A 24,062-nucleotide genomic window follows, 5' to 3' on the forward strand; every position below is an offset into this window, starting at 1 on the left:
TGATTCCTTTTGAATCATTATCTCGCAGACAAAAGAAACCCCCTAAACACTTGCATGATTTTCATTGTTATAATATTACTAGTACTATCAAATATCCAATTTCCGATTATATCTCTTATTCCTATCTATCTGAGCCTTACCGTGCTTTCATTAATCTCATCACAAATGGCATTATCCCAAAAAGATATTAAGAAGCTAAGGATTATGATGTGTGTGCTGCAATGAAAGAGGAGATTGTGCCATGATTCGTACTTGCACTTGGAGTGTTTACAATCAAAATATCATGCAGACAGAAGTATAGAGAGATACAAGGTAAGATTAGTTGCCAAAGGTTATACCACAAGAGGAAGGTGTAGACTATGAAGAAACTTTTTCTCCTGTTGCTAAGTTAGCATATGTCAGATTATTATTTCTGAATACAGCTAAGAGGAATTAGTCTGTTAATCAGATTGATATATCTAATGCTTTATTGAATAGAGAATTAGATAAAAGATTTATATGAAGATTCCTCCAGGTTATGCAGATTTACTTGGAGAGAACTTACCACCTAATGGTGTTCTCAGGTCACACAAGTCCGTTTATGAACTGAAACAAGCATCACGACAATGGTTTATCAAGCTATCTACTACTTTATGTTATATGGGTTTAAAGAAATCTGTTGTAGAACACACATTGTTCATCAAATCTCATGGTGAAGTTGTTCTTGGCGTTTTGGTTTATGTCGATGACATATTGATAATCAGCAATAGTGGTGATGCAGTGGAAGATTTCAAGGCTGAATTGAAATCTTATTTCAAGTTGAGAGACTTAGGTCCTGCGAAGTATTTTCTTAGTATAGACATCGCAAGGTCAGCTGAAGGTATCTCACTTTGTCAATGAAAATATATCTTGGAACTGTTATCTACTATAGGTTTCCTTGAGAGTAAACCATACTCTACTCCAATGAATCCCAAAACTGAAGATAACAAAAGACAACGGCACTTTATTGCCTGATTCAACACAATATCGGAAGTTGGTGGGAAAGCTTATGTACTTGCAGATTACAAGACCTAATATGTCCTTTGCAGTTAACAAGCTTTGTCAGTATTCTCATGCACCTCGTGATACTCATTTACTTGCTTCTCACCAGGTGTTGCGATATTTGAAAGGCACAGTGGGTCAAGGACTCTTTTATCCAAATGATAAGAAGTTTGATTTTCAGGGACTCTCTGATGCAGAATGGGGAACTTGTACATGATATGAGGTATATTACAAGTTATTGTATGTACATTGGTGATTCTTTGGTATCTTGGAAATCGAAGAAGCAAGATACTGTTTCCCAGAGTTCTGTAGAGTCAGAGTTTCAGGCCATGGCTTTGGCGACAAAGGAACTTATTTGTCTCTCGGCTTATGTATCATTTGAAGATTCCATTTTTCCCTCCGGCTTATCTCTATGGTGACAATACTGCAGCATTACATATTGTCAATAACTCATTTTTTCATGAGAGAACGAAACATGTTGATTTGGACTGCTATAAGATCATGGAGGAGGTTGATTCTGCTTTTATCAAATGTATGTCAAAACAGGATGTCACTTGGCAGATGTTCTTTGTCGTTACCACCGGCTCACTTTCAGAAAATAATCTCCAAGATGGGTGTTTGCAATATCTTTGCACCTTCATCTTGAGAGGGGCTATTAGCTTAGTGTATATACTCTTATACTTGTATGTAATAGGGCTGGTTAAGGACTCTGAAATATCCGATTTATAGTCTTAATTAATTGTAATTAGAAATCCGGTTTATAGTCACGTTTAGCATAAGAACATTGTAACAAAATCTTTTGATCATTAATGGTGAATCTGAGTTTAACAAAAAATTTCTCTCTCAATGCATCTTTACTGATAGAATGCCTCTTTTGCCTTCAACAATTATTACCAGAAGAATCCAATCTCTAGTAGTTGCAATTTTGACGGTACTGCTGTTACTATCAGTGCTGACCCAACAGTTATCTGGAAAAGTTTTTACTTAGCCTTTGTTTGGTTGTTGTGTGCAGTGTCAACCCATTTCCCACAAAAGTAGATGAAGCTGCCATCTGAAATTCATCACAGAACAAAAAATAATTAGTAGATTATGGCAAAATCAGAGACTGAACATGCAAGTTTCTGGGAACAGTCCCACGCCAACCTAGACTACATATAGTCCATGGTGAGATTCGCATATAGTTCCACGCCAACCTAGACTACATATTAGAAGCTTCGTTATCAACTAACCAAAAATTCCTGAAAACAAAAGAAATTATGAAAACTATTCAAATGGGTGGATATATGTCTCTTTGTTTCAAGCAAAGAAGATTTGAAACGATTTGTAACATCAAAAAAAGGAAAACCGTAAGAACAAGAGCAAGAATCAAACCATAGACACAATGATGCTGATGCAGAACAAATCTAAACCGAAAACAGAGTAGCAGAAAACCATTAATTTTATCTTCAATTACCAGCCACCACCACCACGGCCATCAAACTCTTTCCCGATCATCCAATGGAGAATTTATTATCATTGAAGATGACGAATCAGAATCCCTTGGTCTTCCTGTCAAACTCAAACCAAGTCAAACAAATCACAAACCCATCATAGAGATGGTATCGATGAAATAACAAAACTCGATCGACCTATGGGATCATCAAAGCAGGAAGATTAGGATACCGATTTGGATAAGTTAAGTAACAGAGAAACACAATTCATCAAAATGATGTGAGAGATTTGCCTCGACGGAACCCTAGATTCGAGCAGTGGCGGATCCATAAACATTTTTCACCGGGTGCAAAAATTTATTTAATAATTAACAAAAAATCATTTAAAAAAACTTTAAGTATATAGTTTACAAGCATACTCTACGCTCACTCATAGACTGAAATCTCTTTATCACTATTTCATTAGTGACAAAATCAAGCAACTCTTTTTCAATATAACATACAAGATAGTCACTTAGAAATTGGTCTCCAATGCGGTTGCGAGTTGCTGTCTTCACTAGTTTCATTGTAGAAAAACACCTTTCGACCCTTGCGGTAGCGACATATAAAGTTAATACTAACTTTAACAGCCGATAAACCAAAGGATGTGAGAGATGCTTTTGTGTTTCCACCATTAAACGAGAAATATCTCCAAGATTTTTCAAATTATCGAACATTTTATCTTCTCTTACATTGTCAATGTAGATTCCAAGTTGATGCTCAAGAGATAAACACTCCTCAACGCTAAAATCTTCCGGATATAATTTGGCCAATCTGACTAATTTTTCCTTGTCAAACTCACGAAAGGAACCAATTGGACTCAATGAAGCCATACAAATTAGCATATCAGTGTTTACCTCAGTGAAACGATCATTAAACTCTTGAAGCTGCAAATCTAAAACAGTATAAAAACAGTTAACCTTATACTGATGGAGATTGGTTATGTGGGTCTTTTGTCTTGGCCTCTTTGAATCAACAAAGTCTTCCTCCATATTGAGTATTTCAGCATCGTGTTTCTCACAAAAAGAAAAAACTTTATCCATAAATGAATCCCAACCATCATTCCTAAGATTTTGTAACTCTCGCTTAGTTGACTCCACCAATGACATGGCATTCAAAATATCTTGATCTTTTCTTTGCAAAGCCATTGATAAATTTTTGATTAGTCCCAATATAAGTAACATTAGTTGTATATAGAAGATACAATCAAATGTGTGAAAGTACTTGAGAAGACCATATGCTTGGCGTCTTTTTGAGTCCTCAACTCCTTTGTTTTGGATATACTCAAGTACTTCAACAATAGAAGGAAACAAATCAACCATGCATAATAATATTCGATAATGAGAACCCCAACGAGTATTACCAAGTCTTTGAAGAGAAAGCTCTTGATTGTTGGCTTGCCAGAACCACATGTATATTGACCTTTCCATGCGGTTGGACAATTCTTCCATTCGCAATGCATACAATCGATGCTTCCTATCATCCCCGGAAAAACGCATAGCTCTCCAATATCGAGTAGTCGTCGAAGATCTTCTGGTGTCGGTCTTTGTAAGTACTCATCTTCGAAACAATTTATAATTGCATGAGTACGCCGTGCTTTCAGCAACTCGGAAGTATTCGTCAACCGCATCAGCAGCCGAACCATATGCCATCATACGAATTGCTGCTGTACACTTTTGTAGTGCTGAAAGCCCCAACCTTCCTGTAGCATCTCTACGTTGTTGAAAGAATGGAATTTGATTTCCGAGTCGCTCAACGATTCGCATGAACAAGGGCTAGCTCATTCTAAAATGGCGTCGGATAATACGAGGAGGGTAGATCGCATCTTCACTAAAGTAATCGTTCCACAAGTGGGCGTGGCCGACTTCACAGTCTCTTTCAATGAAAGTTTGCGGCTTCTTTGGTTTGGGTGGTTGTTGATGTTGAACAGATGGAATAAGAAGAGATTGCCAAAATTGATTGGAAATTTGGTCACAAACTTGATTTAAGCATTCATCAATGGTGTCATCAAAATTATTGTGAGAAGACGATGCTACTTTATGAGAAAAGTTAAAGAAATTATAGTGAGTGTTTGATAAGATAGAGAGTGTTTGATAGGTTTGTGAATTGGTGAGTGTTTGATAAGTCCATCTCTTCGTTTTATAGACTTGCATGGTCAAAAATATGTGGTGTTCAATCGTAACAAAGTTTGTGGTATGGTGAGATAAAAACAAAACATGTACTTGTGTGTAACTTGTGGTGTGTGTCACAAAAAAACAAAAAAAGTGTACTTCTGAAAATATATGTGGTAAAGACTTGTGGTGTGTGTCACAAAAAAACAAAACATGTACTTGTCACAAAAATTTAAATTACATAAAAGGGAGACTGTTGTGTGTGGAGCCTCTTGTGTGGAGATTGTTGTGTGTGGTCAATGTGGTTTACAAGCACCATCGTTGTCCTTTATCCTGAAACCGTAAACACAAGAGTACATAAGTAAAACCGATTACATAAGAGAACAAACTAAAACCGAGTACATAAGTAAAAGCAAATAAGGAACCTAATACAAGACTTCACGGTTACATAAGACCGAGTACATGCTAACCATCAAAGTCACAACCATCAAAGAAACCGATTACAAGGAAGTGATTCAAACAACTATTTAAACACCAAACTGATTCAAACTGATGACAACGTGTCATCAATAAGTTTGTCCTTTAAAGCTTTTTCAAGGAAAAATCTTTTTGCTTCATCTCATACATCCTCGCAACCTCTTGCATCTGAAACTCCAACCAAGGTTTCGAATCTCCCTCAACATCCGCTTGTGTGTTCTTGTTCTTCTTGTCCTTTCTCTTTGCAGCATTAACACCATGAGGACGGCTCATCATTGGTTCAACCTCAACATCCACCGGTTGGGAACTTGAAGGATCTGCAGAACCATCCACCCGTGTCCTTTTCACCCTAGTCCCTTTAGAAGATGTGGACAAGCACCACTTTTGATCATATCTAAGCTCTCGCCAAGCATGCTCAAAGGTGAATTTCTTGTTGTGAACATTGAAGTAGATCTGGTTTGCTAGCTTCATAACGTCATCTTCATTCTGCCCACTTGTTTTCTCCCTTTTCGCAGCCTCATAGCAACCTACGAACTTGCACACAGTATCGTTGATCTTACCCCACCACTGCTTACAATGACTGGACTCTCTCTTTGGTCGCCCTACAACATTCGGACAATCTGCAACGTAATCCGCTATCCTTCCCCAGAAGGCTCCACGTCTTTGCTCGTTTGAAGTTATAGGATCCTTGCTCGTGTTCAGCCATGCGCTGACAAGCATCAGATCATCTGCTGGTAACCATGTATGCCTTGCTCTGCGGTTACCAACAAGGGATGCAACTGCAGGTGGGGCATCAGAACATTGACTCTCATATGGGGAGGCAACAAGCATGTGGGTTTCACGCTGACTTTGTACCAAGTCGAAGAAGCTGGTATCTATAGTCTACTTATTCGTGTCTGTGTTAGAAGGAGAAGGAAGGGTTAATGTTGTGTGGTTTGTGATAAAGGCTTAATGTTATGTGTTTTGTGTTTTACTATCAAGTGAACCTTTTATTTATACAATGTTCACCACTAGTTTACTTTTAAAACAAGTGGGTTTAGGTTTTCAAAATTAAGTTTTTACCTAAACTACAACAACTACACATTTATCACATTATAACGACCAACAAACCCTACACCATCAAACAATAAGCATTCATCAATGATTGACTCGACAAGTAACTCCCTAAACAAGTACTAACCGTATTTATCACAACCAACAAACAAAAAGCAATCATCAATGACTGACTCGACTCTTACCTAAACTGACACCAAATTAATTAAGAAAGAAGAGGATCATATATAAAACAAAAACATATACAAATTTAAAATAAGTTTAAAGAGCTCAAACTGACCTGCTTTAATGGCATCGACAACAGCTTCCTCAGGTGACTTTGTGTATCCTTGGTACTCAAAAATGGTCGCCACAACATCACACTCTGGTGTAATGTACCTATAAGGATACAACAAAGGCTCCTCGTTAGTAACCACTTCTACACTGAGTTGCAAATGAAATAGAGGATTAAAAGAAATTAACTCACCATTCCCATTTCAGGCCTAGATTGATGTCTTATAAAAAGAGCGGCTGCTAACGCCAACCTCTCCATCTGGTCGCTTTTGCTGTCATCTTGCAAACTTGGGTACAATAGTTGAGAATATTTTTTGTTATCCAGAATCTGCTTCGCCTGGACGTGTACATAGATATCAATTTAGCAGTAGCCGAGAAAGCTCAGAACTTTCAATGTTTGCGAACACAAACATTGATGTAATACTAAAAGAATCTTACATGTGGCTCAAAATTATCAGACAATAATATGTTTGATGACATAACATCTCTGTGAATAACAGGTTATGGAGCACTGTTATGAAGATAGTCCAACGCCTCAGCTATTCCCACGGCCACCTTATATCTTTCATTCCAACGAAATGGAACCAGGTCCTTTTTGTTGCCTAATGTAAAACCGTGCTTTGTTAGACAAAATTGTGTGATGCTAAGAAGATTCTTAGCATGAATGACAAACCAATGTCCAAAAAAAAAAAAGAGTTTCAAATACTATACAAAATCATCACATACAAAAGTTTGAAACTCATATAGGAAAAGGTCAAACCTTGAGAGTGATGAATGATCGATGAGGAACCATCTTTCTGAAACATGACTTTTCCATTGTCAATAGCGAGAACACAACAATCTTTTGATACTTTCTTCGCTAAGTACTTAGCCACAGACACAGATGAATGAATTGTATGGTAACGTATCGAGATCCCAACTACAATTTTGGACGCAGAACACAATTTTGCTTCTCTAACTTGAATATTTCGAGAAGAATAACCCCGGGATAATTTCAACTTTAACTCCACCTATTCAACATTTCCAAGTAGTCACATTAAAGACTGTTGAATTTATTCATCAACACAGAAACAGGAAAAAAAGAGCATGGATTTAAATATCATACATGTTTCAAATTGCAGAAACCTTCATAGACTTCAAGAACAGAGTCAAAACTCTTAACAAGAGTGATAAGCGAAGAGTAGTATGCTCGATCACCGATCTCTACAAAAGAGAGAGAGAGAGAGAGAGAGAGAGAGAGAGAGAGAGAGAGAGAGAGAGAGAGAGAGAGAGAGAGAGAGAGAGAGAGAGAGAGAGAGAGAGAGAGAGAGAGAGAGAGAGAGAGAGAGAGAGAGAGAGAGAGAGAGAGAGAGAGAGAGAGAGAGAGAGAGAGAGAGAGAGAGAGAGAGAGAGAGAGAGAGAGAGAGAGAGAGAGAGAGAGAGAGAGAGAGAGAGAGAGAGAGAGAGAGAGAGAGAGAGAGAGAGAGAGAGAGAGAGAGAGAGAGAGAGAGAGAGAGAGAGAGAGAGAGAGAGAGAGAGAGAGAGAGAGAGAGAGAGTAAACACGAAAAACCCATTTCCAAAAATCGTAGCTTTATTTCGTTAACATGCCCAAATGAAAAAACACACTTCTCAAACATACTTTTTGTAGAAACAAACTTCTAATTAATCATGCCCAAATTAAAAACATATTTATCAATCTACCCAATGAGAGAAGACATAGTAGAAGATATATCGAACAAGAACACAATCAGACCCATCAAACAACCATCAAAGAACCCTAATTTGCGAACACAAACCGAAACAACCCTAATCCGTATAACTAATCGCGAATTCATACTATTAAACTGATAATCTTACCTTCCGATTCCAATTGCTTCAATCTCATCCGAATCAATCGACTCCAAAATCAAATCCATCTCAATCCTTTGTCAATTTTGGACTTTGATCGAGAGAGAAAGAGAGAGACAAAGAGATGAAAGAAAGAAAGAAATATTCGTCCCGTAAAAATAAAAATTCCTACTTCTATTATTTTCTTTGCCCAACGAAAAATTTACACGTATGGTCTCTTATTCCATAAACTACTCTACTAAATAAAAGGCTCTCTTATGTTTTTTTTTATTTCTCTAATTTATTTTTTTGCTTCTTTTCAACTACAACCGCTCTTAAAACCCCCATTGGGGATGACCTAAGTAATCACAATCAGATTTAACGAAACCTACTCTGCTTTGTTAGGAGATGACTTAAATTAAACACACATAAATTTAGCTAACCAGTGGTTTTGACTTCAGTAATTCCAAAGTCCCGAAGCTATCTATCTAGGATACACAAAGATTTGTTCCAACCGAAATCTTATGATTTGTTCTCTTTTTAACACTAAAAATACTCGCACTGTGTTTCAAGTATATGAGCAATACGAAATCCTGGTATAGAGATGTGAAGAAGGTCTCTGGGAGCATAACAGATTCATTTTAGTTTAATCGGTGTTTATGGTTTTATTGATAGCGATTACAAAAAAAAAATCTGTGCACTTAACGGTGGAGAGGACCTTGTGGTAGTGTCTAGGGGGCTTACTCATATGTAAAGTTGTCTTTTTTTTTTCTTACTAGAATTTGTACCCGCGCAAGAGCGGAATTTTAATTTAAAAGTTTTTCTATTAGTGTAAATTCTTGAGCTTGAATATAATTATTCAAAGTTTTGAGGGTAAATCTTTATACATATATGTCATGTGGTAATATTAGAAAAAATAAACGATATTGATGACTACTTTAAGATTTTTTATCATTAAGAGAGATTATATCTTATTCATATTTCATTAAAACATTTTTTAAAGGTTTTGATGTTGATCTAATTGTATATATTATTTATGATAGATATTGATAATAACATAACATTATTCCGTATAAATTTGAATATACCGCATCTCATGAATATTTCTTAGTGTAAAGTAAAATATATTATCATATCGTTATAACATCTTTACCGAGTTTGCTTTACCCATCGAAATAATTGCAACGTACCATAAATGACCAATTCATGAATGTGTCTATCTTATCCCACTTTCCATGATTATTGGCCAAACTGTTAAACCCGACTTGGAATCTAATTATCTATTTAATAATGTATGTCATTTATTTTTCTATAAATTCATTCATTTCACACAATTAATGAGATGTCAGAGATTTTAATTTAGTCATGTGTAATTGTGTATTATTATCTTTTCAAGTTTTACTAATTTATTTTCAAACACATTTAACTATAAGTTTTTCGTCATTATTGATAATGCACTCCTTTTGACATCTACTTTTTCCACATTCTATTGGCTCACATATAACTCATATTAGACTGTAAAATGATTTTCAAGATATATTATAACTATTTTCTCTTTAATTACTATCTTTCAATACTTAAATTTGGATTAGAAGCATTTGATTCAATTTATGAAATATCAAATTTGTTTTCCTTTTTGATCATGTTATAAAATAATAGTTCCTTTTAATTTTATTTTTCCTGTTTAAAATTTTATAAATAAATTACAGAATTTTTTTTATTCTACCATAATTTTAAATTTTACTTCCATTCTAAAACTCAATAATACACAATTACATTTTTTTTAATCTACCATAAATTTAAATTTTACTTCTATTCTAAAACTCAATAATATGCAATTGCATATTTTTTTTATTCTACCATAAATTTAAAATTTACTTCCATTCTAAAACTCAATAATAAATTTGAAAATTTTAAATTATGATCAGTTTAATAGAAAATTTTAATTATATTATTACCACTAATAAAAATTATAGTATTGTTTTCTTATTTTAACATTTTATTTATTTTACATAATTATTTTTTTATTTAAACTTTTTATTAATTATAATTAACATAAATATGCACTAAATGAATATTTTAAATTTATTTTAAAGTAAAAAATTGAATCCATACGATTTAAAAATAATGCTGGGTCTAGAAACTTTGGATGAAATAGTGGTGGGCCTACAGACTTTGGATGAAATTTAGTTGATCAGTTTGTCATTTGTGTGATTGTTTAAAGGGTTTATTAAAATTTGTAAGGCCCACAAAATTAAAGAAGAAGTGGCTAAATCAATAAAGTAAATTTGTAGTGAATGTTGTGGACACATTCACAACAGATGCAAAGGAAAAAATAAATACAGCTGAGACTGGGACTGCTGTGAGATAAACTAAAAGAAACCCTTAATGTAGAAAATGCATAGCTTAAGATCCTAAACTAGCCGTCATGTTTTTTACTTTATTGATTCATTGTCTGATAACCTCGTGTGACCGGGTAATATTCTGAGGTGTATGTATTGCCTGCACCATACACAAAAGAATTTAAGGGTAAGAAACGAACAAATCGATATATCGATTTAGCTTGGGGAACAAGGAACTAAAAATGTCAAAAGTTTCATTACATTGTTATTCAGTAGCAAGTCATGTGGTTGGAGCATGTGAATCACATCTCCCATATTAGGTCTTTCTTCTATCTCAGGATCAACACAACGCAAGGCAATCAACACAATCCGTTTGAGTTCTTTCATTGTAGGAAATTCAGGCAGGCTAGGATCAAGAACATCTACTATCATATGATTTGCCACCATCACTTTGATCCAGTCCACTAAATAAACCTGCCAAGAACAAAATTGTTTCTGGTAGTAAGCTAACATTGGGTTTGTGCATTGATAAAATATGTTCTATGTATATGAACTCTTACATGTGGTGAGCTTTGGTCTACAGAGACTCTCCCAGAGACAAGCTCCATTATCAAAGTCCCGAAGCAATGAACGTCGATTTTCTCATCAAGATTACCAGGTGAAGGAACAAAAGTTGGAGTCTCACTGTGACCGATGAATCCAACATCAAGTATCTTAGGGTTCCATTGATAATCAAGAAGAATCTTGCTTGGTCTTATGTCTTGATGAGTGATCTTTGGTTCGATGTCCTCGTGAACATACGCGAGCCTGATCAGAACACAAACATAATTGACCATCACAATCATTCATGCTAAATAACATTTTTGGTTGAAATAGTTTATATATAGATTAGATCATCCCACCCTTTTGCTACTCCTTGGATGATCTTCATTCTCTTTCTCCGGGTCAGAGGCTGATTCCTCCCAGCAGATCCATGAAGCCATTGGTGCAAATCACCTTTCTCAGCGTACTCGTAAACAAGAACCCTAAAATTCATTCAGACTTTAGTATGAGTCTAACATTTTAAGTCACACAACTGAGGTAATACAATACAATTATACCTCTCATCTCCTTCAGTGCAGTATCCAAGGAGTCTCACCACATTCTTGTGTCTAACATTTGCAATCATCTCAGCTCTTGTTATCAAATCTTTATCTTCATACCTGATAGATCAAAGTATTAAAGATTATAATTAAGATAAATATATATATGAAGGGATAAGTAAAAAAATATGTAAGAACTAACCTTTGATGGATTGGGAAGAATCGTTTGACAGCAACAGTGACTGTACCCATCAAGACTCCACGATACACTGTTGAAGAATCTCCTTTAGCAATCAGATTGTAATCTGCAAAACCATCTGTCACATTCTTGATCTCCATGAACGTAAACACATTGAAGCTTCCAAAGCTGCCGGTAGAAGAGAAGCTGCGGGTGTAGTAGGAAAGACGAGCAGAGGACCAACCAGCCTGAGAGATTCTCTGGCTCTCTACATCGTCGCTGCAACGGTTGTATGGAATCTGTCGTTTGTTATTTAGGGGAATGTGTGACAAAGGAAGACAAAGCTTTGATCTTAGTCTGAATGGTTCTTGTCTACATTTTCTCCTGTGAAAGATGAAACAGAGGAAGAGAGAAACGATCAGAACTAAGAGGAAGGCTATAGAGGCATAAGCTGTGATGAGGATCCAGAGCTTGATGCCGAAAAAGGAAGTGTGTTGAGAGAGTTTGTGTTGGATCAAGTCTGATCTTTGCTTTGATATGAGTATGTTCATCACTCTGAGTCTTTGTGGTGATAAAGATGATGAATCAATGAGAGTGTGAAAGAGTAAGATCTCCCACTGCTTCTGCATTCTTGTTTGAGTTGTTCTGTTTATTGTAATGCCTTTATTAATAAGAGTGCGAGAAGATTTAGAGGTATCATCCTAAGATGTAGCGTAAGAGGTTACGAACTTTGTTTGACTGTGTCTATAACAAATACCATAGATAGACATAGATTAACATTTTTTTCGTATTGGACAATAGGGTTCTTTAACTACTCTTGACTTAATAGATTAAAATTAAATAAATTAATTACAAAGAATTTTTGACAAAAAAAAAGAAAAGACACATTCCTTAGTTATTTTGGAAGGCCGGAGGTGTTGATGATGTAAACTGAAAATTCTTTTAAAAAACAATTAGGGGATGTATTGAATTTGACATTTTAGAAGGTTTTGGAGTATTTTTAAAATCATCTGTTATTGAATCAATGATTTTTTAAAATCATCTGAAATTTTGTGTTATTGAATTTGAAATTTATATAAATCATTTAAAATCATTCACAATCTCTTGTTATTCAGTTAATAATTTATAAATCTCACTTCAAATCTACTGTTATTCAAAATATCACAAATCTTTTTTAAAAACTACATAATGTGATTCTAAGAAACTTTTCTAACATTTTTAGTTCAAAAATATGACTTACAAAATCACACTTTTAAAGGATTTTTAATAAAAAGCTTCAATCCAAACCAATTAAAAATACACCCCCCTTAAAAGAACCTCCGGGCCTCCATCCATTGACGACAACGAAAAAAAAAACCATCACAGCAACTGTCTTCTCCTATTCTCTCTCTCTTTCTCTCTTAACTCTCATCAAATACATACTTCAGAACAAAAGGTGTGTATTTGTTAATAAAATGAGTGTTCTTCGGAAATCTGTCTAACTATAGTTAGCCGAATTCTTACGTATCTTCTCCATCCATAAGGCAACGATTCAAAATCAACAACATCCAGAAACAGAGAGAAGTAATTAACCTTTCATCCTTTGGGAAAGGCACAAAGGCGCCAGAAAAAACAAAAGAAAACAAGTCAACCAAAAACCATGAATGATAGATCCATTTGTAGTCACCTATCATGACTGGAACAGAATAACACTTGTCACATTGCAAAGAGGGGAAGTCCTTTATCACCCAAGCGAACCTCTTACTCTCAAGTGATTAACTTTGGGCGCTCGTTTAAATAACACTTGTATACTAAAAGCTTACTCCTAAACTACAAGACGTGAAGAAAAGAAAAAAAACGACCCTTTGAATGATACCAATCGAAGTCGGTGTTGCAGAAGAGCACCAGGAAAAAAAATAAAAAATAAACTATGCAAGTCGTATAGATCAATTTTCTTCACATGGTCTTTCATCTCGAAACTTCGAGAAACTATACACATTGAAATCCAAGTTGCTATCCTAAAATCACTTAAAATTTAATAACTAAATCTCCCCAAATTTCAAATCATTTTATAATCAAATCATTTAAAATCTCTAACAAATAATCAAATCTCCTAAAATTTTACTCAAATCTCTCAAAATTCTAAAATATTCAAATCCTATCAAATTTCATAAAACTATAACAAATCTATACATTTTCCTTTTCAAAATCATTTTTTATTTTGTATTTTTAAAGGTGGGGGATTTAAATATATTTTTTTCTTTTTACTTATTTATAAGATTATGTCATTTGAAATATATCCAAGACATTACCAACTATTTCTTTGTTCCTAATAAGAAAAACAAAGGAAGAAAATAATGATTTTTTTTTTTTTACATAAAAGACATATCAAGAAGATAGTTAAAAACAAAAGTTGATTTTGTAAAATCAAAGGTTGATCTATTAAAATCAAAGAAATAGTTGGCAATGCCTTGGATATATTTCAAATGACATAATCTTATAAATAAGTAAAAAAAAAAAAAATTTAAACCCCCATCTTTGAAAATACAAAACAAAAAATGATTTTTAAAACGGAAAGGTATATATTTGTTATAGTTTTATAAAAAAATCTACTACACATAAAATTTTGGTGGCGTAGTTTTATTATTTTATTTTTGGTATATTTTATGTATTAACAAAATTAGTTACTAGATATACCACAAATTTTGTTTGTCATAAAATTTTTCATTTTTTTGGTACATAATTTTCTTATATTTTTTTGTCACTTTTTGTTGTTATATTTTTTTTTGTAAATTATACAAATCATTTTTTTATAATAAATATATAAAAACAAAAAAATATTATTTTTAGGAAAAAACGCTGGTCAACACTGGTGAACGCCGGTCAACATTGGTCAATGCCGGATTCTGACCAAAATTTAATGTTTATAGTGTTGTACACATAACCTATGTTTGTTTATAGATGTTCTTATGTGATGACAATAGTTCATGTAGTTAATAAAATATTTATATTATTTGTATATGTGGCTATGTGTTGGCTTATATTTCAAGTACCTAACAATCATTTTTCTTTTGTTTCACAAAGTGTTTGTGGAGTGATACATTCTTTTCCTACAACCATGAATCTAACTTTGGATAGGGTCGGTGCAAAAAACAATCTCTCTTTTTCATTTCATATGTTGTTGTTAACCAATTTGTCTGCCCCCACGCACTTGCTCTCATATTTATTTGTTCCTCATTCCGTACCTATTATTACTCAAATAAAGAGAAACAGGGAACTATACTTATTTTTTTCTTATTTTCTTATCATTACTTTGCAACACCGAAAGTTGTATCTTGCCCTTGTTTATTTTTGTCCACTAAAATCCACCGCACACATTTCAATGAGTTTCAAACCTTCAATTTATTTACAAATTCTTATTTTATACTAATTACTCTAAATTATTTACATGGTATATGCATTATTTTTTTTTGTAAACCAAAACAAAAGAAGAAAAAAAACAAAAATCCTTAACATGGTTTTTATTTATTAAATTATACTAATTTACATGATATATGCATTACTGTTTTTGTAAACCAAAACAAAAGAAGCAAAACAAAAAAAAAAAAAATCCTTTACATGGTTAAAGACGACAAAAACTTAGCTCATACATTCAACACTTAACTTATACAACTAAACTAACGCTAACTATTTTTCCACTTTTCTAAATCGACATTTCTACTTTACAATTTTGTGTGGATACAAAGCAATTATTACCGCAATACTAGCGCAACTTTCAACAAAGTACCGGAACCACTGCAATTAAAGAAACAAAAAGTTTAGTAATAAGAGTCTAAATATATTTTAAAATATATAGCTATATCAATTAGTCTATTACTTAGAGGCAATGTTTTGAAACTCGACCCAAACACTGAACCGGATAAATTGTCGGATCACTGGATTATTGGGTCAACCGAGGTTAACCGGGGTCAATTCCGGGTCAACTTGGGGTCAATTTATCAATAACATATAGTATATATATAACTATATTGCTTATAAAAATCATCTTATGTAATAAAGTCTTCATTCTAAATGTTATTATTTGTTTGATCGCTCAATGCAATATCATAGAACAAGTTAATATCTTAAAAAAATATGAATTATCTATTGTTTATATGTTTGACACTTTACTACATGTGTATGTATATGTGTCGTATAGAAACAAAGTTATACTTAATTTACTTTAAAAGAATATAATAAAGTTAATGTAAATTATATATAATACATATATTTAGTTTCTCTTTCTAACCCTCGTATTTCATGTCTACCCTCGTATTTCATGTCTCCTCTTCTAATATTTAAAGTCTGAATGGTAAGTGCGGATTTAATAGTGCGGGATAAAAAATTTGATAGTGCGCTACGGTTCAACTGCGGTACGTGCGGGACAAATGTATTTGCGGGATAAGTGCGATTATTCCAAAATAAGCGGTACAAAATAATGTTTGGTTGGTGAAAAACAATTTGCGGTATAGATTTCATATTGTTTTATTAATAACTAATATACTTATATATTTCATTTTTATTAATAAATAAAATTTGAATTTCTGAATTTTAAATACCAAAATTAATTTAAATTTAAATTTGATTGGTAAAAATAATAGTGCAGTTCATAATTTTAATTGTATTATGATTGATTTTAATACATTTCTGATTAAAAACATTATAACCATTCAGTACTTACATAATTACATATATATATATATATATGTTTACAAAACCGCATAATTGTTTCTCAAAACACATGAAATAGAAGCGTAATTACTGTTACATGCGTTCTACAATTTTTCTTTGCAAAATTGAATCGCACCTTGAGTTATTGTATTTTTATTAACAAAAGTAAAAACGTACCGCATGTTACAAAATCGTGTTGATCGGTGAAATAAAGTGGGGTCCATTGAAAACTGTCCCGCGCTTTGCAATAACGCAATTCCCATTCATTGCCTTAGTCTTCTGCTTCGCTTCAACTCAAACCCAGAATATTCATCATTTTTTTATAAAAAATTATAGATCTGCTAAAATTAGGTGATAAAGGGGATCGAGAAATGAAAACGGATGATTGCGAGTCAAAACCGGAACCCGACGGGTTGATCTTTAACGATGGGTCACCGGTTTTAACGGATTTTTCCGGTTTTCTAACACTTCGGTTTTACAGTTAAACCCGAACTGGAATACTGAGCGGGTCACGGGTTAACCGGTCCAACCGGCCGGTCCGGTCCAGGTCTCAAAACACTGCCTAGAGGCTACAAGGATCGGAGAAAGCAATGTGGAACTGAATGAAGAATATACAGTAACAAAAATGTGTATAATAAATACACAAAGTTCTTTTAAGATTAGTCAAAAGTTAGACTTATGAATTTGCAACATTTTTGGGTCCTACTTCAAAATAAAGTCAAATCAATCAATTGCTATTTTCCCCCAAAAGTAAAGGAACATCAAACTTATTGTTGATCAGCTACCTTTCTTTATGTCAAATTAGGTACTTCAAAGAAGACTAAAAAATAAAACTAAAACAAAACTAAAGAATCAATAGTGTGAATGACCATGCTTTGGTAATAATCTTTGAAAGAGTACCAAATTTGCTTGTGTTTAGATACCGTAAAGAGCAAATGCAATTACAAATAGTTTTGTATATGCTGCGAGTGACGTGAGATGGTGGATGATGGCCACTTTCATGCTTTTTTCCATTATTATGTTCATGCCAGAAACTGTATTTTGTTGTTTGAAAAGCAAGCTAATTAAGGAGAACATATATAATTGTGAGCGTAGAAATTTGAAGTTGTAAGGCTGCGGAAAGTGTCCCACCAGTCGTGTGATTCTAATATACTATTGTCGAGAAGTACATCACATTTACATATTCATATTCGTCTAAACTGTGTAGGAATAAAGACATACAAAATAGTATCTGATCTTGAATCTCATTCGCTTCACTACGTAGTAAACATTTTGAGTAGAGTTATCTTAATAAAATTCACATGGAATCAAGATCAAGTGTTATTACACGTGCAATCTTCTCGGATCTCGTAGTTTGACCGATCAAGTGTTTATCCTTATGATCTCGTACGTATAATTCAAATGGAATCCTAGCTAGATATGTTATAATTACCAAACTTTGTGACTATCTAATGAGTAATGAGTATGAAATCTAGTATATCTAATGAGTAATTAATGAGTATGAAATCTAGTATGTCTTTTTTTTGTAAATCCAGTATGTCATTCACTGTTGTTTTAACTAGGAGAATTTTCAAAAATACTTTTTTTCTATGTCATTTTTTTAAATTACTTTTTCATGGTGTCCATTTTTAAAATACTCATATAAAATGACAAATTATAAACCTTAAACCTCAAATACTAAATCCCACTCCCTAAAAACTATACCCTAAATGTAAAATAGAGAACTCAAAGCTAAAAAAAAAAAATCTAAAAATTAATTTAACATATTGTAGATGTGTAAAAAAGACAAAAAATATAAAAATATTCAAAAAAGTATATTTTTTGCATTTATAACCATATCTTTTAACTTTCTAGTGTATATATCCATAATATGCCATCGTTTTCCAAAATTCTTAATTTCTTCCTTATCCAATTTTCTTTCTTTGTTTTCTCCATATAATTGTTTGTCAATTTTTTTGTTCTTTTGCAAATACCAAAATTGCCTCAGAAATATAAAATAAATTAATATACCTATATTTTGAACATTTATTGATAAATCAATTAACTTTTTCAAACAAATTTACCTCTGCAACTTTAAGTAGTTAAAGTTTGTCATCTTTTTGTAATATATTTCTTCAATCATCCAAATTATCAAATCGACTTAAATAGCAATATGCTCATTTGATATAATAGTAATTGTTATAGCATATTTACAAAATATGTAATGGTTATCAAACACAATCACCATAAATTACTCAGACTTTTACCAATTGGCAAATTCTCTCTTTTGTTAGCTTTTATTGATTATGTCTTTCGTAGCTATGTGTGAGGCCCACTACTCATCAAATTTGTTTATGTTTATTTTAGCGGCAAATTATTTGTGCTTATGTAGAGGTTCAAGAAAGAGAGAAAACTAATGAAAAAGTCCTTATTGTGATTGAAAAAAAAAGTTTTAAAAAGAGATAAAGAGGAACCAGGGAATATTAGAAGAATCAAAAGTGTGAGGGAAAAACCATCATTACTAACATCACTCACTAGAAGCAGCCCACATTACATTATACATTTCCCACAAAACCTAAATCTCAAACAAATCATTACTTCTCCCTAGCTCTCTCTCTCTCTCTCTTTATCTCTCCAGCAATCATCCCTCCTTTTTCAACTCCATAAACTCAAGTTCCAAACACATAGCTTCTATATATTTCTCTTTCTTCTCTCATTCTCGTTCATTAATATAGATTGAAAGATTTTGCGGACAAAAGACACACAGGACGATTCAAAGCTTTAAAAGAGAAGAAGAGTTTGGGTTTAGTTTCTTGGAATGGGAAAAGGCTTCAGACTAGTAACCAGTCTTCTTCTTCTTTCCTTCCTCTCATCAGGTTACTTTTTTCAACCTATCATTCGGAGAAGATGAAAACTTGTTCCACAAATATATTAACGTTTCAAAATATTTAAGGCTAAGTTTGTATAAATATATATAACCCATAACTTTTGAATAATTTATAACGGAAAAACAAAAAAAAAAAGAGAGAAAAAAAAGTCACGTTTAATAACTTCAAATTCGTTATTTAAAAGCTGCAGAAAGTTAATTTATGTCTTGGGGCATTATTCATATTTTTCGTTGTTTTAAACTTTGATCTACATATGTCTTAGTTATATTTTTATTCTGCAGAATTTGTTTTCATATTCTAATTTTTTTTTGTTAGGTAAATATCTATTTTCTATTTATATTCTTCCACATTCTTGTTTTTTCGTTTCGTTATTATCAAAACTCTGAAAAGATATTTCTTCTCTAATTTCGAAAAGAAAAACGAAGTTGCTTTTTTCTTTCACATGTGAATTGGTGTGGAGTGAAATATTATAGTCGTTACTTTTTCTTGTTCAGTTCAAAGATTCTCTATTGTTTTTTTGTTTCTGTGGTTTGGTCTTCGGGTTTTTACTTTTTGTTTTCTTAACAAGGTTTATGTTTCTTTATCCACCTCATTACTAGTGACATGATAATTGATAATTAATGTTCTAACGTTACCAACAAAACCTTAGACTTAAACATCATCATTATTAATGTTTTAACATCTTAATCCACGAATAAAAAACATTAACTATGATTTGACAGGTATTAAAGCTAGTAGTGAACCAATAGCAGAAGAAAAAGACATAACCACACCATTAGCCACAAACCCAACAACCACGCCAACAACCGTGGTCCCTAACTCCGACTCTGACGCTGCCGTGGCCACAACTCCCCTAACGATTCCATCGCCACCACACGCTGCCGCCCACCAAGGTGGGAGCTGGTGTGTTGCGAGAGAGAACGCTGCAAAAATGGCGTTACAAGCAGCTTTGGACTACGCGTGTGGGATCGGTGGAGCAGACTGCTCGGAGATACAAGAAGGAGGAAAATGTTATAACCCTAACTCGTTAAGAGCACATGCCTCTTTTGCCTTCAACAGTTATTACCAGAAGAATCCAATCCCTAGTAGTTGCAATTTTGATGGAACTGCTGTCACTATCAGTGCTGACCCAAGTAAGTCTTTCTATACATTTCTACTTTTCTAGTTAAATGTTTTATTTGTCTAACCAATGAGTTAATTTCGGATCTTATCTTGAAAGGGGTTAATTTTTTTTTTTTTTTTTTTTTTTTTTTTTTTTAAAAAAAAANCTGTCTTTAACTTCGGATCTTCATTACCACTGGTGTTCCAACTTGATCACTTTGAACTATTTTATATCATCGGTTAGTAGTAGTATACACTAGTTAAAATATTGATGCTGGGTTATGAAAAATGTTTATATATGTTTATTAGTTGGAATTTAGTGAATTTATCGAATCTATCTAGTTAAAAAACAAATAATTGGTCAATCGTCAAAACGTAAAGATGTGTATCACTTAACATGGTGGATAGATAAGAAGATGTCCAATATTAGGTGAGTTTATCTTACTTATAAAACAAACAAATAAATTAAATTCTAATGAACGCAGTTGAGTTCAGTACAGAATTCATATGACGACAGTAGATCTGATGAAAAATTTTAAATTATGAAAATAATACTTTATAAATCGTATGATTCTAAAATTTTGATGTGAAATATATTAAGAGGTTTAGATTGTGTGTCCTGTGTCAATCTATTTCGTCACACACATGTCGAGAAAATAAAGACATCTAAATAAAATGTTTTCTCTCTGTTGACAGGTATAGGATCATGCCACTTTCCGTCTACAAGGTATAAAAGTCTGTTATAAATGTAATAATTAAATAGCCAAATAGGTCTGTACAATACATGCATCTAAGAATTTACGAGATGACAAGTTTTTTAAAATGTGATGATTGCAGCACGAGTGAATCAATATTGAACGTATCAAGTGAAGATGGATTAGGGCTTTTTGGGAGAATACCGTCACATCCAACTCCCAAGCCCGAAGCTTCAGCCTCCTCCTCCAAAACTTTCTCATTTCTCTATTTCTATTCTCTTCTTCTTTGCTTTCGTTTTTATATATTTTTGTTATGACCTTTATTGTTCATGTAATATATATATATATAACTAATTTCGGCTGAATATTAGCTTTTGTTTTTATTTCCAAATCTAACGTTGATAATATATCTATAAAGTAGAAACATCCATCCCAAACGACCTTCATGCTCGAAGTATACGGTTAATTTACTAATTCAAAAGTCTAAGTCATTCATCCCAAACTTTGCTGAAGTATGGATTCCACTTACTGGTAATTTTTTCACAATGTTACTAGATTTTTTTTTCTATTGTTTTACTTCTAATTGAAGGACAAGATTCGATCTATGATCTATTTGGAAGGAACGTAACAAATTTTTGGCCATGAAATTAAGTCTCATGTATAAAATGGAAAAGCTTCTCTCATTCTATGGAAATTAATGGTGTGAACCTAGGGCTTTGTTCTATCCTTACTCTAATTTGTGTTGTTGTTTACTGTTAGTTGGCAAGTAGTTTTCGCTTGTGGTTCAAATTTCTTTACAAATGAAATAGCTTGGTATAAGTTAGATTCCATAGGCATATTGTTTTTGTTAATAACAAGCTTTTAACAAAATGATTTAAAAGGTTCTTTTCCTTTTTATACTTTTCTACCTAATTTTTTCCCCCAAAGGTTCGTTTCCTTTTGGTTGATGCTTAATAGACCTTTGCATGATTGCATCATTCCGAGTTATTCCTGAATTCTCAGCCTTCCATTAGAGTATGAAAGAGATCACGCTTTATCGAGTTATCGGTTCTATAATTTTAATATGAAAGAGATCATCCTGAAACCCTACATGAATCCTTTCCTATAATTGCTTTTCAACGATCAAGTGATGTTGCGGATGGACAAATTGTCTTTTTAAACAAAGAGAGTCTGATGAGAAGAAGTGAATTCTAGGTAGGCTTCTATGAATCTTGAATTTAAAGTTCTTAATTAGCTTTTGAAGCTCATAAAAATCCAACACTCATCACAAAGAAGTTGCCTTTTTATTCGGTTTTTTTTTTGGGGTGCTTACACAAGTTTTGGGAACAATCAAGATATCAACATAAAAAAAAAAAAAACAAACAACAAAAACAGATAGACACAATCTCAAATCAAAATAAATAAGGAAGCAAATAAATAATCAAAAGGGTGGGTTCTTTCTTCTTCTAGTGCTCTGTTTCTTGGTGAAATAATTCGTCAAATTGTCATTTTATTGATCTTTTTTAATCTTAAGTATCTTTCTTGAAAAGATCAACAACTCCACAACAATTCTTCCACCACGGCGTCGTTTCACGAGACGCTAGCAGAGGCTGCAAACACACACACACATTCAATTGTCAAAATACAAGATGGATATTATAATCTTTTTGGTAAAAGAACAATTCAATTTTTTTTTCTTAAATATGTGACCTGGTTGTCTGTAGATACGGGAAGGTCTCGGCTGGTCACGGTGCTGCTAGATGCTCCACTGACAGCATTGGTAAAACCTTCGACAAGCTTGGAGGAAACTTCGGTCCTCTTCTCTTCAAAAGTTTGAAGCAAAGATTTGGCTCCATCTATACCTCTTGACAGAGCACTGTCCACTGCATCCTTTGCCTAAATCAGAAATCACAATAGACTTTTATTAGTTGTTTTGTTTTTGTTTTGGAACACAAGTTAAAAACAATATGTAAAAGGATGTTACCAAGACCAACCTGTGTAGAGACACCAGAAACTTTCTCTGGTGCAGCTGCAGCCTCGGTCTTGACAGTTTCAGCAGAGGCTGCAACGGTTTTGCCAGCGTCAGCTACAGAAGTCCCGGCGGTTTCAGCCGAGGCTGCAACGGTTTTCTGAGCATCAGTGAGAGAAGCCTGGATGGATTCAGCCGTGGTTGTAACGGATTCTTTGGCTTCGCTGAGAGCAGAAGTTGCCTTCTCTAAGAAAGCTGCCATCTTCTTGTGTTGTAATATATTGTGAGAGAGAAACAGAGATTTATATAATAAGTTAAGCAAAGAAGGAAGATTGAGAAGAATTTAGGAATGTGAAAATGAAAGTGAGCTGTTAAAGATGATTGTTTCAACGCATCCAGCGAAACACTATAGAGAATCTCTAAACGTGACTTCCTTTATCAAACTCTTGATTTTGCTTATTAGCATCATTAATCTTTTATAGTTTACAAAATTCTTGAGTATAATAATAATAAGCTTATCTATGGGATATTTTTGGAGTCTTTTTTTTTCTTTGAAATAAGGTGAACTGATTGGGTTGCATTATCTATTCAAATGGGTCGATGATTGAATTGTCCTACATATATTGTATTTGCCAGCTTCTTAATTGACATTACCAACTATGAGACAGCTCTCTTTAATGCCCCACCCTCTTCTTCTTCTTTTTTTCTATAGATAAAAAAGTTTGAATATTCGTTGCAAAGTTTGAAGGGCAAACACGGTTGATACAACACCATTAGGTGTGTGTGAATCTTGTGTGATTAGTGTGGTGTAATCAAATATATTTATTGATTAAAGTAAAGCAAATTGGTGGAACAAATGTCAAGTTATTATTGGTAAATAATAATTGAATATAGAAAATGTGGTTTTCATAAAAGTTACTTGTATTAGTCATTTTGTTCTAGGATTCTTT

At 33.3% G+C, this 24,062-nt stretch overlaps 5 protein-coding genes across 5 annotated transcripts; 1 reads left to right on the forward strand and 4 right to left on the reverse strand.

Annotated features, from left to right (window-relative positions):
• Nucleotides 2,858-8,397, reverse strand: LOC104700378. Its single transcript, XM_019226997.1, has 7 exons — nt 8,241-8,397; nt 7,509-7,606; nt 7,164-7,413; nt 6,842-7,005; nt 6,597-6,740; nt 6,411-6,508; nt 2,858-4,933 (listed from the first exon to the last, which is right to left on the reverse strand). Exon 7 carries the CDS (start codon nt 3,986-3,988, stop codon nt 2,858-2,860), a length of 1,131 nt encoding a protein of 376 aa, XP_019082542.1. The 5' UTR covers nt 3,989-4,933; nt 6,411-6,508; nt 6,597-6,740; nt 6,842-7,005; nt 7,164-7,413; nt 7,509-7,606; nt 8,241-8,397.
• On the reverse strand, nt 10,659-12,441 carry LOC104704335 (putative receptor-like protein kinase At2g30940). The gene is made up of 6 exons (XM_010420444.1): nt 11,837-12,441; nt 11,653-11,754; nt 11,455-11,577; nt 11,113-11,359; nt 10,814-11,026; nt 10,659-10,712 (listed from the first exon to the last, which is right to left on the reverse strand). The coding sequence occupies exons 1-6, from the start codon at nt 12,439-12,441 to the stop codon at nt 10,659-10,661; spliced, it is 1,344 nt and encodes a 447-aa protein (XP_010418746.1).
• Nucleotides 18,983-21,489, forward strand: LOC104700379 (major pollen allergen Ole e 10-like). The gene is made up of 4 exons (XM_010415897.2): nt 18,983-19,356; nt 20,091-20,501; nt 21,166-21,196; nt 21,307-21,489. Exons 1-4 carry the CDS (start codon nt 19,299-19,301, stop codon nt 21,479-21,481), a joined length of 675 nt encoding a protein of 224 aa, XP_010414199.1. The 5' UTR covers nt 18,983-19,298; the 3' UTR covers nt 21,482-21,489.
• On the reverse strand, nt 22,426-23,703 carry LOC104700380. Its single transcript, XM_010415898.2, has 3 exons — nt 23,138-23,703; nt 22,854-23,039; nt 22,426-22,753 (listed from the first exon to the last, which is right to left on the reverse strand). Exons 1-3 carry the CDS (start codon nt 23,372-23,374, stop codon nt 22,673-22,675), a joined length of 504 nt encoding a protein of 167 aa, XP_010414200.1. The 5' UTR covers nt 23,375-23,703; the 3' UTR covers nt 22,426-22,672.
• On the reverse strand, nt 23,753-24,044 carry LOC109125397. The gene is made up of 2 exons (XM_019226998.1): nt 23,967-24,044; nt 23,753-23,818 (listed from the first exon to the last, which is right to left on the reverse strand). The coding sequence occupies exons 1-2, from the start codon at nt 24,042-24,044 to the stop codon at nt 23,753-23,755; spliced, it is 144 nt and encodes a 47-aa protein (XP_019082543.1).

The sequence above is a fragment of the Camelina sativa genome, chromosome 7, assembly GCF_000633955.1.
Source record: "Camelina sativa cultivar DH55 chromosome 7, Cs, whole genome shotgun sequence".
NCBI lineage: Eukaryota > Viridiplantae > Streptophyta > Magnoliopsida > Brassicales > Brassicaceae > Camelina > Camelina sativa.